A 15,639-nucleotide genomic window follows, 5' to 3' on the forward strand; every position below is an offset into this window, starting at 1 on the left:
TTTTTTGTATATTTGGCATTGACGGTGACAAATTCAAAACTCGGAGCACCTAAACACTTGAAAACCTGCTCATGCGACGTCAGTCAGTTGAACTCTGGACCTCCTGAGTGCTCACATGAGTCTGTTCTAAAGAGGCAGAGATGACACCCCAAAACCTCTCCGCCTCCGCCTCGTTACGCAACTTGACCCGAGGATAACCATCACTTCCCCCTGAGTGGCACTCGTGAGACCGACACACTCCCAGACACAGAGGCCCCCCCACACACACACACACACCCCCCGGCTACAGGCAGCATGGGAGACGGGAGCTGGGTTTGTTTGAGCCCAGCTGAGTTCAGCCAGCTGCAACAGTACAGCGAGTGTGAGTACCCACGTGTCTGCTGAATCTTAGGTGGGGTGGGGGGGGATTCTACGTTTGGTTAGACCGCGGTGTGGATGATGAGCTTCTGTGAGTGTGTGTGCGTGCAGACACAGTATGTGTGTGTGTGTGTGTATGTGTGCGTGCAGCTGATGCTTCTCCAAAGCTGTGTTTGCAAAACCAAATACTGTGGTATTCATGCTATAGCCTGCGAAGGTCTTTATGCAACTCACATTCAAAAGAGATCATCAGTAGACTTTAAGTAGGACTGCAGTCCCAGAAGCCACAAATGTCAGTAATTAGACATATGATGCACGGATGAGAACGTACATTGATAATACATTCATTTAGATTTAAATGCAATTGTTAGAAATCATGTTTGTTTTTATTCCTTTACCGCCAAGACAATCTTTGACTTTTTTTCACTCATTTTTCCAAATTTGTTTTAAATGATCTACATCTACTTATTAACATATCAGTTTCCATGTCCTATATGGAAATATGATATTCCAAAAAAATCATATTATTTTTCCATGTTTTTTTTTGTTTTTTTTGAATGACACTTATTATTAATCCCTCCGGGATGAGCCTCTAACAACCACATTTGTTAGTCAAAAGAGCATCTGTCCTCTCGTTCCTGGTGATGAATAGTGGTAGTAAAACTCTCACGCAAGCTATTCAGTGGAGGTATCACACTGTCATTGCTTTATAGAACCAGAGCAGGTTAAACCACAAAAGGTCACACACGATTGTAACACAAATAGAGGTAAGTGGTTACAAAAATGATTAATCTTGGCCTTATCTACTTACATCTATATGTGTGTATGTGCGTGTATGGATCTATACTGTATGTGTGGTATTTTTAAGCTTGCAGGATGTTGTATTGTGTATGCAAATGATGTTGCTACCTCGTGCATGACTTCATATTATTTGGAAGGGCAACAACGAGCCACACTTGAAAAGAAAAATCCATGTTTTGCAGGGAATGTGAGCAGTTATCTGACCAAAAATCATTGTGGTATTGTAGGGGACGAAGTAGTAGATAAGAGTTTACCTGCAGTGGATGAATGTCTCTGGAGGAGAAGATCTTTGTTGTAGTCTCTGAGATCACTCTGTTGTTTGTCCTCTGCCTCCAAGATTACAAACTAAAGGAGCACTCAGACCTCCGCCAAGGCCGACCGCTCTGAAATTGAATGGCTTGTTTTTTGGCCCATGCTGCACAACCTTGCTGCTAGTTTTATGACAACAGAGCCAGTAGCCGAGGTAAAACAATAACTCTTTGGCAGAGGTAAGGGATGTCAACGGTCAGCCACAGGGGACAAATTTTGACCGGTTATGCATTCGGTGAATTTGATAATTTACGGTCGATACGTTAATAAATTCACAAGACGGTTGCCTATTGCTCAAAGTACCACTGACCTGATACAAATGTGGCAATAAACCTCAGCTCAGCCAGCAGAAAATGAAATAAAAGGTAATACATTTTCACAAAACATTAAAATTGGATGGATGTTGCACTTCAAGATGCAGTGCCAAAACTCACAAAGTCATAAAGCGACGCACAAAAAGCAAAGCCCTTCTTATAAATGACGTTATTTTGTGTTTTTTGTCCTAAAAAATGATCTGTTACCTATTGTTTATGGGTGTCGGGGCTGTAAAAGCAAAATGAACAATCGTCATTATCTCTAGCGTAAAAATAACAGGGCTGCTCGCCACAAAGTACTTTTTGTTACGCAACTTTTGCTGTTCGCTGAGTTGCGATGCGTAGTCGAGCGTTTCCACAGCTTCCAGTGAGTCTTCTCCATCAGACCCTGCACAGGAGAGGACCCAGAAATACTCTAGTACCAAATCTTCTCCTCATTCACGATGCTGTCGCTGTGGTCGAGCAGAGTTCTTTGGTTTATGAGCCAGGCTGCAGTGGAGACTATAATGGAAACAAGATAAATGTGCACTCTGGGAAAGGCCCCTGCAGGCTGGGAAGGTCTCATTCTTACTGATGATGAGCAGTGGAAAGACAGGAAGGCTTGTGTTTCACCGGCCAATCAATCAAGGACCTAATGAAGGACACTGGCTGTGTTTGTCTCTGGAGATAGAAAATATGTGAGGGAGCAATATGATGGAGCTAAAGGCCTGGTGTCATTAATAAAGCATATAATCAAATAGAACTGAAACAATTAGTCCATCAATCAATCACAATCATTTTTGTAATTGATTTATCATTTGAAGACTTGTTTTTTCTGCTCAAATGTCAGGATGTGATGGTTTTCTTTGTGATAAATGATGGTGAAGTTCATATTTTTTGTGTTTTTTACACTGTTGGTGGGACAAAATAAAACAATAAAATAGTTTTTTCACTTTCCTTCAACATTTTATGTACCATTATTCTAGAAAATAACCAGGAGATTAAGAAGAAATGAAAATGATCATTAGTTGAAGCTCTAATATAATCAGTTAGAGCCGAAGTCATTTGTTGATGAATTGATTAGTCCATCAACAGAAATGAATCATCATTATATTTGCATCATTTCTTAATCATTTAAGTTATTTTTCAAGCAGAGATGCCAAACAGTCTCTAGTTCCAGTTTTGCAACTTTTAGTGTTTGCTGTTTTTCTTTATTTTATGAAATTGTTCTAAATATCTTTTCGACTGGTTAGATAAAACATGAACTTGGACTTTGGGAACATGTGATGGACACTTTTTTTTTACTATTTTCTGACATTTTATAGATTAATGATTGATCTAATAAATAATTAAAGGACTTATTGATGGTTGAAAATAATATTTGAGCCTTTTGATAAACTTAAAATCACACGTTCTTACACTGGCTTTGATTTACTTTCCTGTTTTCGTAAATAATCCATGTTATCAGGAAGGTTGATGTAGTATGAAGAACAGGACTTTCACCCAGCAGAAGGCAATGTTTTTGCAAACCTAATCAAGTATTTTTGTTACCTAAATGCCTGAGCAAGCGCGCTGATTGGTCGTATTGCTGGACATTTGTAGGAAATCACAAAAAACATAAAAAAAAACAACTTTTCATAAGAGGTCATACCTTCAATTGTTCATTCATAAAATTGATGAAAATAGTGAAAAATACACCATTTTCTATAGCCTCAGGTGACATCATTAAAATATTTATGTTTAATGAAAAAAATGAAATATATTCAAAGTATGATATAAACAGAAAGCAACAAATCCTCACTTTTGAGAATCTGGATACAGCAAATGACTTCAAATTTAGTTTGATTTATAAAAGGAATTGTCAATTAATTATCTGTTTATTGATTAATTCACTAATCATTTCAGCTTTCCTGTAAAGAATTATACATTTTTTGTAAAATGGTCGTGCGTGGTGACTTGATCTGACAGTGATTCATGCTCTTCATGCTCTTCATGCTTGTGGATCACTCACTAATTCATCAGACGGGACGGTCATCGGAAGTCCCTAATCACATGTCTCTCGTCTTACCTGAGAGTGGACTCTCCTCCGTCTCTCTCTCCGTCTCTCTCTGTGGACGTCTAATGCAGGACGGAAATAGGAAAGCATTACAGGCCCGCAAAGCTGCCGAGCACTAAAAATAATGAAGTGCAGACTCGTCTCCTGGTTGATTATGAGAGCTAACGTGATTGATGAAATCAGGTCTTAAGCACGAACGAGCATAAGTGTGTGTGTGTTCAGATCTGTCTGTGAACACGTGCACACTTTGTACCCCTGTAATTGTTCGACAGATGATCGTAGGGAGGACGTTACAGTCTGTGTTCTGTGACGCCTGTGTGTGTGTGTGTGTGTGTGTGTGTGTGTGTGTGTGTATACATGGATATGGGATTAGCATGTTAGCAAGTGAGAAAGACACCAAGTCCCCTTTTACTTCTCGCTAACAGAGTGACTCACAGATGCAGCACTTCCTGGTACAGATGAGTATTTATCAGGACATTCGTTAATGAGACGCAGCATGTTTATTCAGTTGTTGTTTTTTTAGCCAGAGGAACATTTTGACTCTGATTCTAAAGACAGCTTGTACTGCCGGGGTTTGTCACAGGAGTGTATCAAAGCAAATGCATTGCAGTAAATGTGATGACACCGTTTCTTTTCCTCTTTAGACTCCACTAAGAAGCTGAAGGATGTGCTGGAGGAGTTTCACGGTGAAGGAGTGCTGTCCAAATACAATCCAGAGCAGGTGTGTCTGCACCACAATCCCTCACAAAACCTTCACACGCTTTCATCTTGTTTTTTCTGCTGCTTGATATTCCGTCCGTACTCTGCGTGCACACACACAAACACACGGTGTGACGGTGTCGGATGCTCGTTAGGTTTCCTCTGAATCAATGTGATATCAATAACCAGAAACGCTTAGTCATCCCCCACCCTGGAGAAAAAGCCGTGGTGGAGACACATCCTCAGCATCACCTCTGATGCCTGACGTCAGCAGATCAGCTCCCAGCTGTGCTCTTAGACTGCATAGTGACTTTTTTTTTTAATGTTGTCGTCTGGACTAAATCATATTCTTGCAGTATAAACCCTCAGCTCTCTCCTCGTTCTCTGTCTCCGACACATTACCCACCTCGAATTTTTTCTGCTGAGCTCCTGCAGAAGAAATGATTAACAGCCAGTTGACCCATTTTTTGGCGCTACTTTTCCGTGCATGATTTGATCCTGTGTGAAATATTCAAGGGCTGTGTTGAGAGAGGATTAATCAACTTTGATGAGTCATTTTTTAGTCTAAAGGTTTTTTTTTGTCAGCCAGCGAGCCAGGAACAGTAAGACACTCTCGCAGTGGTCTGTGGGGAAGTTTTAAACTTGACGAAATACTCAAAAGACCAAGTTAACCATTGTTTTAGATTTCATAAAACCTCCTCTTTTTCACTGCTCTACATTCAGATACACATATTCTATATTGCCTCTTATTGGTATTGTACATTTCTGCAAACCACAGATACGTTAAATCTCAATGTTAATGAACTAAAACAACGTGTTTCATATCTACATTTCTACATACGTGTATATCAACGTTAGAATGTTTCAACTGCTTGTGGTGCTTTTGCCGTAACTGCATTCTCAGTTACGTTCAGGTTTAGGCAACAAAACTTCTGACATTGTACATTTTTGAAAACAAACTGAAATGACTCCTGCTCGGTAGTTTAGGTCAAGTGCGACTAAAAGAGATCCGCAGATCGAAAGCTGCAGATCTAGCTCTTCACCGTCCATCACATAATCTCTATTCATTCATTATTTAATTAATTAAATCCTATTAAATCCTCACATTTTGTGTAAAATCATTTTAACTGTACATGCCCACAGAATCAACATAAACCCACCGTTGACATGCCTTAATATCAGACTGCAATTTCTCTTTTAACACACGTATTTTTTATGAAGTAATACATGTCATCTGATGACAAAGCAAGATGTGTTGCAAGTTTGTTCATTTCTAATAACTCTCTAGCAAATAATGACGTCTAGTTACGCAGCACTTTCACATGCATTACAGGTCAGACACAAACATAGTATTTTGATGATGTATTTACATGTATCGGCTAATTTCATACATCAGACTGATGACTGTGTTCAGCCCAGACATCTCTGCCTTCACGTCCGATTCCTCCCCCACAGTTTTGGCGCCGTGCCTAAACATGCATATGATTTTTTTTTTATAACAATGACGGTAATCATATCCCATGATTCATTTCTTCCTTCTCCTGTAATCTCGGTCTCCTTTTCATCTACGTGTTATATTTTCCCTTTTCTTCGCCCCTCTCTTCCTCTTCATTCGTCTTCACCTCCTCTAATCTTCTCCTCCGTGTTTGTGATGACATGACTAACAGTCCGCCTGGACCTCGGGCGCCATGTGAACCAGACTTAATGTTCATGTAGAGACTATCACCTGGCGCCACGATGACCACTGTGGCTCTCTGCCATCCATCAGTGTGTGTGTGTGTGTGTGTGTGTGTGTGTGTGTGTGTGTGTGTGTGTGTGTGTGTGTGTGTGTGTGTGTGTGTGGCTCTAGTGACTCATCAGTCCCTTGTGCCAGCTGTAGTGGAATCTACTCCAGACAAAAGAAGACTATGACCTCTATATTACGTGCTTTTCATTTAGCTTTTTTTTTTTTTTTTTTAGCCAAAGTGTGGCTCTGCCTTTTCTGAGGATTTAGAATATTAAAAAAAAAAATACAATGATTGACACTTTTAGCTGTAAGTAGTGTTTTGTTTTCTCCATTGAACAGCAAACAGCCCACAGTGACTGATGAGTGACAGCAGCTGAACATTACACCCACAGGGTTTCCGTCCACAGTAGTTAAAGGCTCCGTTGTTTTTGTGCATAATTTATGATGTCACATAAAAAGAAAACGTCTTCATTTATTAGGCAGTTTTAAAGCATGTTTTAATGGATGCTTTGTGTTTTACTGTGTGATTTAAGAGTTATTGATGTGCCGGACATGTTTGTTGTTAGGGAAGGAAAACATAATTTAAGCACAAAAAAAAGACTATTTTAAATGAAGGAAAGCTTAAAAACAAGCAGGAATATGTTATAAGGTATTGTTTGTTATTGTGACCTGACCAGGGTGAACAAAAAAGGGAATTTATCTGAGTTCATTTACAATAAAATAAATAAATAATGAAAAATCAATAATACAAAAATCAGCGTAAAAATGTAATTATAGAAAATGCTCTTTGCAGCACAAGCATTATTGTGTTATTACATTTGCAGACCATTTCTTTCTTTATTTTTCAACATTGTCACTGTTCTCATTAACCATGTCTCTTGCAAAATTACGTTTTCATATAACTGAATTGCACTTTCAATTAAAGTTCGAGGGGAAAGTATTTTCTGCAGGATTACGGTCGGAGCTAAAAACATGTGATCAATGTTCCAAACTGAGAACAAATCAAGGAGCAGGTTTAGTAAAAAACCTCATGGTTTGGCTAAAAAGGTAAACAGTAAAACCCTGCAATAAAAGTACTTGGTTTTGTAAAAGGCAACAAAACTACCTAATTCAAAGCGGTCTCCTGCTAAAAAGCCTTGTGTTTAAAATCGCAGACATACAGAAACTCATTTGAGACTCATTTGTGAAACGTCAAAAGTAAAGTTAACCCACGACAAAAAGTGTTTCCCTTTTAGGATGCAGGTGTTTTGTATGGGAGCATCGTTTTAGGGGACGGGCCTTTTTATTCTCTGCTTGTTCGTGAGGACCTTGTTTACTGTATACTATGGTGATCAAAGTTTTCCTACAGCAGAAAACAACGTTTTGATCAGTTGAACACAAAATCAGTTTGAAAATCTGTTTCCTTTCAAAAAACTAAGCATTTTTTTAAAATTATAAGCCTTAAGATACATCAGTCACACCAATTATTTGCCAGTTTTTATCCCTCTTTCTTGACATCTATCCTCTCAAACAAAGTAGAAGCATCTTATCACAAATTACACTCTGATTTATTTCAGTCTGATAACAACATTGTACTGTAGACGGACAGATCTGGGTTCTAGACAGGACAGTAGCCCCCCCCCCCCCCATGGTCCTACCTTTTTTAAGCCAAAATAAAGTAAATCAAATCATTCTGACAGCCCTGGCAAAATAAAAATATTTAATAAACCATGTAAATGTTTCATAGCGGCCCTTGGGAGATATTTAGCACATATTTAGCATCGTTGACTGAGGACCCGCTCACAGGGAAAATGGTCGTGGGTTGGACTCTGTGGTCGACGTCTTTTCCAAAGGGACGAGAATTTACAAAAATGCATCTGGGTGTACTTATATGGCATGTGAGTACATTTGTGTGAACCTGCCGTTCTACTCGATACACATCAAATTCAAGCCCCTTGGTTTGTTTGGCCAAATAAGGAGACGAGAGCGATAAGAATGATCCCCGGCCGGCTTTAGGTCAACACTGACGGTGGATCCTTATCACGGTGTGTTCCTCTGTGATGGGCCTCAGTTACAGAAGGCATGTTAGAAGCATATTTCCACTCAGTCTTCACATAGAAAAAGAGGGCTCAGCTTTACTTTGTCCTATTTTGGTGTGAACCAAATGTTCCCTGAGGAGGGAAAAGTGGTTTAGTTAGCTCATCCTGCCGTCTCATCATGTTTGCTTAGTTTATTTGCATTTAGGGTTGAAATCAATGAGCAGATGAGACGGGAAGATAAACCTCCCAGTGCTGAGCCAGTGGAAGTCCTAGAGGCTGATGGGAGGGAAAGTACAGCAGCAGAGTTTTTGCATCATGATATGAGAAGCCCTGGTGTACCTAATCATATTAGAGGTATTCATTTCTCTGTAACTCTTACTTCATAACAAAATGTTACATTTTTCATTAGTGTTGCAGTTGACTCCTACAAGATGTACGGGATAGAACAAATCAAGTTTAAACTAATGTGTAAATCAATTTTATTCAATTTTTGATGCACTTGGTTCTTGGTAGTAATCTGGTGTCTAATCTACTGGTGCACAAGAAGCGATTCATTTTAATATAATGAACAGAAATGAAAAAAATATATATATTGTTAATGTTTCTGTGCGTGCTTCTCCGCCCATCATGATAAGCAAGCAGCAGCATTTAATTAATTTGTTTTAATTGTTTAGTCACAGTGAAACAGAACCCTTGTTGACTCAGATCTTCCGTCCGACGTGCTGCTTTCTTTTTGGCTTTCACAATGAATAAGTGACTTCAGTGAGCTAACAGAAACAATTCCAGGATCTGGATCTGGATCTGGACCATGGATCTGCTGCAGCTAAATTAAATCCAGCCACCTTTAATGTCATTAGGTACATGTGACAAAGCAGGCGTATCCTGGTTGAATTTGAATTAGATTTTTTGGAAACAGGCCTTCCTCTGGCCTTCCCCTACAAACTGTCATTCAAAGAGACACTTACCAATGGGGGAGAGACACAAAATGACCACAAAGAAACACAAATCAACTAACAACAAACCAAAATAACCACAATGACACACAAAGTGACTACAAAAAGACTCAAAATTACCATAAAGAAACATAAAACGACTATCAGGAGACACAAAATGACTTCAAAGACACCAAATCAATCACAATGAGATGCAAAACAGCTGCAAAGAGTAACGGAAAACCGCAAAAAGACTTATATTGACTACTAAGAGAGACAAAATGACTACAAAGAGACCAAAGCAACCCCAACAAGACCAAACATTACTACAAAGAGACACAACATATCCACCAGGGAATACCAAACAGCTGTAACGAGACACAAAGAGACTCACCATGGTTACGGAAAGAGGCAAAACATTCACAAAGAGACACAAAATGACAACAATAAGACACTAATGACTTCAAATGGACCAAAATAACCACGAAGAGATGCAAAACAGCTGCAAAGAGACACAAAAAACTGCAAACAGACTCAAAGAGACTACAAAGAGAGACAAAATAACTTCAGATAGACCATAACAACCACGACAAGACACAAAACAACTGCATATAGACTCAAAATTACCACAAAAAGACACAAAATCCCACCAAAGAGTTACAAAATGACTTCAAAACAATCACAAAGAGATGCAAAACAGCTGCAAAGAGACACAAAATACTGCAAAGACACTCTTAATGACTACTAAGAGGCCTAAGCAAACACAACAAGACACAAAACAACTGCAAAGTAACTCAAAATGACCTGAAAAAGACACAGAACAACCGCAAAGAGAACCAAAACTGCTGCAGAGACATACAAAGACACTCACAACTGCTATGAAAAGGGGAAAAACAACCACAAAGAGACAAAAAATGACCCAAAAGACACACAGAACAACTGCAAAGAGACACAAAGCAACAACAGAAAGAGGCTGAACAACTATACAGTCTGTGTGTCTTCCTCCTGTGTAGGATGGGTGGTGGGGCCTTTTGCATGTCTGTCTCCAGGGTCTCATTATAATCCCATTTTAGCACTAATGCTTGTTTGATTAATCACCTTTAATTTGAATTAAACATGTGGTCAAGATCACCCTGGAAGATTTGTTTAAGCGGTTGATTTATACAACCTGATATCTTCAGGCTTTGACTGAGTGACGTCATCACAGTGAGAAGCAAACAGTCTCCGCAGAAGTTCGGAGCAGTCGTCCTGGTCTGCAGACCTAACCACATCCATCATCACAAAGTAGCTAACCCCCTTCTCTTCTTCTATCCTCACTCTTTCCTCATTTCCTTTCCTCCCTCTCCTCTCCTCCTCTTCCCCTCTCCCCAACTGTAAAAAAAAAACAGAAGCAAGACGTTCTCAACCAAGTAAGCCTCAGCCGAGCGGGCTCTGCATGCTGTGTGGTGTCTGTGTCGGCAGACTGCATGCACATTCTGTCCACTAACATGACATAACCCCGCCTTACCCCGCTACAGATGGTCAGTCGCCATGCCAGAGCGGAGAAAGGCCAAAGGTCATGGGGTCGTTGAGTTGGGAGGAGTGCTGCTGTAACAGAAGGAGCTTAAGAATGTTAATATGACGTGTTTCTGCTGTCAATGTTGCTTTCTTTCCATTGTTTTCTTTTTCAAGCCATCAGACCGGCCATGTGTTTTATCTGGATGCAGCTTCCAGCACCTCCAGTCCGCCCTTATTAACCCTTAAAGAGATTTTCTGTGGTGGTCAGTTGACTGGTCTGACCTTTTTAAGTCTTAAGGTTAACTTCAAGGCCTTTACATGCTGTTATTCCCTTTTTTTTTTCTTTACCAATTGACACATCAATATATTTTTCCGAATTGTGTCTTGTTCTTTTTTTAAGAACAAGGTTGAATTTTCTAAGCTTTCACACTGCGAAGAAAGTCATCAACCTATCACGTTGTGTGAAACGGACATATTAAAAAACGTCCAGTATATTGTACAACAACACTTAAACTCTGCTGCAAACTTTATTACTTCTTTGAACCTTGACAATGACAGCTCAGACCAGATCCACTCCTTAGGTTCTTACCTTTCACAATAAAAGCCCTGGACACACTAAAAACAAAGCGTAACTGTTTACCAGAAGCAACTCAAATCTCTCACTCGGAGCATTTTTCTTAAAAGAAGCTGAATAAAGCAATTTCCAGGAGCTCAGGGTTTACTGCTGGTATGAATAGTTTTGATGCAAGATATTAACATACGTGTATTTTCGTGTTTTCCTGTTGTTCATTGGTGTGTAAAGGCCTTTGCATATATTGCTATATAAAGTGTTTGTTTTCTCTATAATGGCTTTGAACCATATTGTCATTCAGCTGTTGCTTTCATGATCATCCCAAATCAAAGCTGCAAACCTTCATTTCAGGGCAACTTGAATCGAAGTCCATCGCATTTTTTTCGTCGTTGTAACAAATGTTTCCGTCCGTCCCGTGGATGGTGTGAAATTCATCTATATGCATAACTCAGTAATTGTGTTAACCCTGTTTTTCTCTTTCCTTCCCCCATGCAGCCCATTGATTATGAGGGCTTCCAGCTTTTCATGGCCACATACCTGGAGAATGACATCCCAGAGGAGCTGTGTCAGCACCTCTTCACCTCCTTCAAGAGCAAGACGGGAGGATGCTCTCCGGATCAGTCTCGTGCAGGAACGAGCTTACTGGGTAGGCTGTTTGTGTTTGTATAGTCACAATCTTCTACTGATCACGTCATTCACAGTGTTGTTGGACGATCTGTTCTCAACTCAAAATGTCAGGCTGGTCTTTCCTGGAAGTAATCTTTGGGTGTTCCACAAAGACAGCAGCTTCTCCACTAGGACTGTGAGTGAAACCCTGTCAGGACACAATCTGACACAAGGGAGATGTAAACCATCAGATTATGGGATTAATGGGCACATTAGGAAAGTAGGGGAAATAGTGCACTTTGCGAAAACACTTTGTCGTGTTCCCCTTTGTTTAGTGCCCCTTTGAGGTCTGATACAGATGCACTTTGGCAACATTTAGCATCTGTATGAGATGCGCCAATCTTTCAACTAACTCCAATGCAATGTGTCAGTACGAGACTATCAGACAACTGATGTTGTATAAAGAGCGAAAATCTGCTTAGATAGGAGGTCGAGGCGAATGGTTTGGTCGAACAAACACAGGACTATCACTCAGGAGAACCCTGTTTGTGGCCTTAAATCAGGTTTATTTTACAGCAGTTTTATTATGTAACTTCCATACTTTACAAACACCAACTACATAACTTCTGTTCTCATTCTACTTAACAAACGTGCTTATTTTAACCCCAACTACGATCTTTTTCTAGATCTAACCAAATAGTTTTGTTGCCTAAAACAACATAAGAACAAATTAGGCATACGTTGGAAGTGTATTATGAAAAGACACTCTATGCATGTAATGACACGCCCTGATTCATTCCAAAACTGATGCTAGAGGGGAAACTAGAGCGTCATAGTTGGAAGTGTATGCCCACTGAGCCAATATTCGGTATTTCATGGGTTGTGGGTCGGAACTTGTTGTCGGATCACATCAGAGCAAGGCTTAGAGCATTCAACAGTGACATGAAAAGATTTATTTAGTTTTTCTGCTATCTGTTTTGGGAAAAGAACAAAGATTACCAACTACTTATTTGCTCTCATGCAGGCGCAGATCATATGTGTGTCAAGGTCGCAGCTGCAAAGATGGCAGTCACAGCTGTGGAGTTCAAGAACATGACATGAAAGCATTTGAGCAGTTGGAACTTTATCTTCTGTGGGTTCTTTTTAGGTTTTCTTAGTATTTACTTCTTAACACAAAAGAAGATCACAAGGACTTCCATCATGCCACATCCGCTCTTTCCAAATTAGTTGATATTTACGCACTTTCTTTGCAGCAAAAATGTAAAAAAATAAATAAAAAACATACAGATAAACACCAAACACATAGACAGAAGTATTAACCAAACACTGACTGCACTGACCAGAGCAGAAGACAGAAACCTTGGCAGAGCAGCCTGGGCCGGAGATCGACCCGTCAGTCTGTTTCCTCGCTGCAGAGCAGCTGAGGAGACAGATGGACCATTGAATTATAAAATCTATTTCTGTGGTACAATGCTCGTAAAAGCAAGAGGCAGCAAGTGTAGAGAGGCTAAATGTGCAGAAACCACATGGCCTCTCACTGAGTTTAGTTTGTGACGTTCCAGCTTTTACTCTCCGTACAAATCTTTTACTCTGTCTTCAGTGGGGTTTATCTCATAATTGAAGAAATGGTAGTAAAAGCATCTTTCCCTTACTGCTGCATCGTGTCTCCTGCATGCCTTCAGGGCAAACATGAAAGGTGCCCTGTGGTGTTTCCTTGAAAGCAAACAAAAGCTACTTTTGCAATCAGTGTTTATTCACCGAAATCTATTGTTTGCATCCTTGAGGTCTCACAAAAGAAGATGCAATCACATGGCTCAGTTTTAGTGCTACAACCAACAATTATTTAAACGAGCGACTTCTGTGACGATTCATTTTCTCAGTTTATTGATTGAATGTTTTGTCAGAAAAACTGTGATAATGGCATTTATAATTTTCCATTTCTTCTTTTTTACTGTAACCAATCATCCGTCCAGAAGATATTCAGTTTGCTGTCATGCATAACAAACAAAGACGTAAATACTCGGAAGCTGAAATCTGAAAGTGTTTGACATATTTGCTTGAAAAATGACAAAGAGCTGCAGTTTAATTTTCTGTCATTGACTTTTAGATAAATTGACTACTTGTTTGGGCCGGTTATCAGTGTATATATATATATATATTGTAGTATAAACAAATGACAATCATGTGCTGCTGCTTCTCACGATTAACACCATGTTAATCTACTTAGATGTCTTAGTAATATTTCCCCCTTAAAATGACAATTTGAATATCAATAACTCACCTTAATGTCTTGGAGAAAACTTTGTTTTTTCTCGCTAGCCTCCACCGTGGGAAGACAATCATAAAAATGGCCGAACATACAGTATAATCCAAACTTCATTTATCTAGTTGTATGCTCACTCTCCCCTAAAACTTTACTATTTGAACACTTCAGGCTTGTAAAGCACTTGCAAAAGCTTGAGACTGTTTATGTGGAAGTGTTTTAAATAGTCAAGTTTTAGTGGAGATGCATGTGTTTTGGAACTAGTGCTCATATGACTGGATAAATTTGACTTGGATTAAACTGCGAGAGTTGCGAGAGTTTTATAAATCAATGTTTTTATTTAGTTTATACACTCAACACCATTTAGTTTCTCGATTCTCCGTTCACCGTTGAGACATCTGAGAAATATAAGAAATCCAGGTAACACTAGGTGAGTAACTGATGTACAGATTGGTCGTTTTGTTGGTGAAGTATTCCTTTAAGTCATATAAAAATGATTCCTAAAATCTGAAGAACTAATTATACAATTATATATCCAAAACATTATTATAGCAGACAGGGATTATTCTGCTCCGCTCTAGTGGATTCTTCTTTTTGATCCTGCAGGTATAACCAAAGTACACATAGAGGCAGGTATACGAACAATGCCGCTCACGTCGCAGCTGCTTGTCGGTGCATAATTAATGATAAAAAGAAAGTCTTTCATGAGATGTGACATGCTGTGAATCATCATCATATCTGACAAGAAAAAAGAAATGATTGAAAAACTTGGTGTGGATTCTGCTGCTGCTGCTGCTGCAGTACTCATAGAGCCTGCACTGACATCTGGTGGATATCTGCAATAACATGACATGAATCAGTCTGGATTGAGCTGGTTTCTGTACTGATTACTGATGTGTGAGATACAACACATTCAATGTCACTTATACATTGAATGTGTTGTATCTCTGACATCTATTGCATTCTGTCCATCCTGGGAGAAGGATCCCTCCTCTGTCGTTCTCCCAGAGGTTTCTTCCTTTTTTCTCCCTGTTAAAGGGGTTTTTTAGGGGAGTTTTTCCTGTGCTGATGTGAGGGAAGGACAGAGGATGTCGCATGTGTACAGATTGTAAAGCCCTCTGAGGCAAATTTGTAATTTGTGATTCTGGGCTATACAAAATAAACTGAATTGAATTGAATTGAATCCTTCAGTATCTTCAGATGACTGTTTTTAATGGTTGCTGCGATAAAGACTTATTTTCTTTCAACAGTAGGATAATAAAATGAACAATATTGCCACCAATATTGTTTCACTATATGTAATGTGATGCTTTCTGTGTCCTTCTCCCTAATATATAATAGAAACATCTCTCTTTCTCTCTCTCTCTCTCTCTCTCTCTCTCTCTCTCTCTCTCTCTCTCTATATATATATATATATATATATATATATATATATATATATATATATATATATATAGTACTAGTCAAAAAGTTTGGACACACCTTCTCATTCAATGGTTTTTCTTTATTTT

At 39.2% G+C, this 15,639-nt stretch overlaps 1 protein-coding gene across 2 annotated transcripts in view; it reads left to right on the forward strand.

Annotated features, from left to right (window-relative positions):
• Positions 1 to 294: 294 nt before the first annotated feature.
• LOC129104324 (diacylglycerol kinase beta) overlaps positions 295 to 15,639 on the forward strand; it is a 78,971-nt gene continuing 63,626 nt past the window's right edge. Inside the window, exons 1-4 of one of the 2 annotated variants that reach the window (XM_054614949.1) lie at positions 295 to 361; positions 4,461 to 4,537; positions 10,580 to 10,600; positions 11,755 to 11,905. In XM_054614949.1, the coding sequence (XP_054470924.1) occupies positions 295 to 361; positions 4,461 to 4,537; positions 10,580 to 10,600; positions 11,755 to 11,905 (316 nt within the window). The remainder of the gene's footprint in view (positions 362 to 4,460; positions 4,538 to 10,579; positions 10,601 to 11,754; positions 11,906 to 15,639) is intronic. The other variant, XM_054614950.1, reaches the window with a different exon arrangement.

This window comes from Anoplopoma fimbria, chromosome 16 (assembly GCF_027596085.1).
Source record: "Anoplopoma fimbria isolate UVic2021 breed Golden Eagle Sablefish chromosome 16, Afim_UVic_2022, whole genome shotgun sequence".
Classification (NCBI taxonomy): domain Eukaryota; kingdom Metazoa; phylum Chordata; class Actinopteri; order Perciformes; family Anoplopomatidae; genus Anoplopoma; species Anoplopoma fimbria.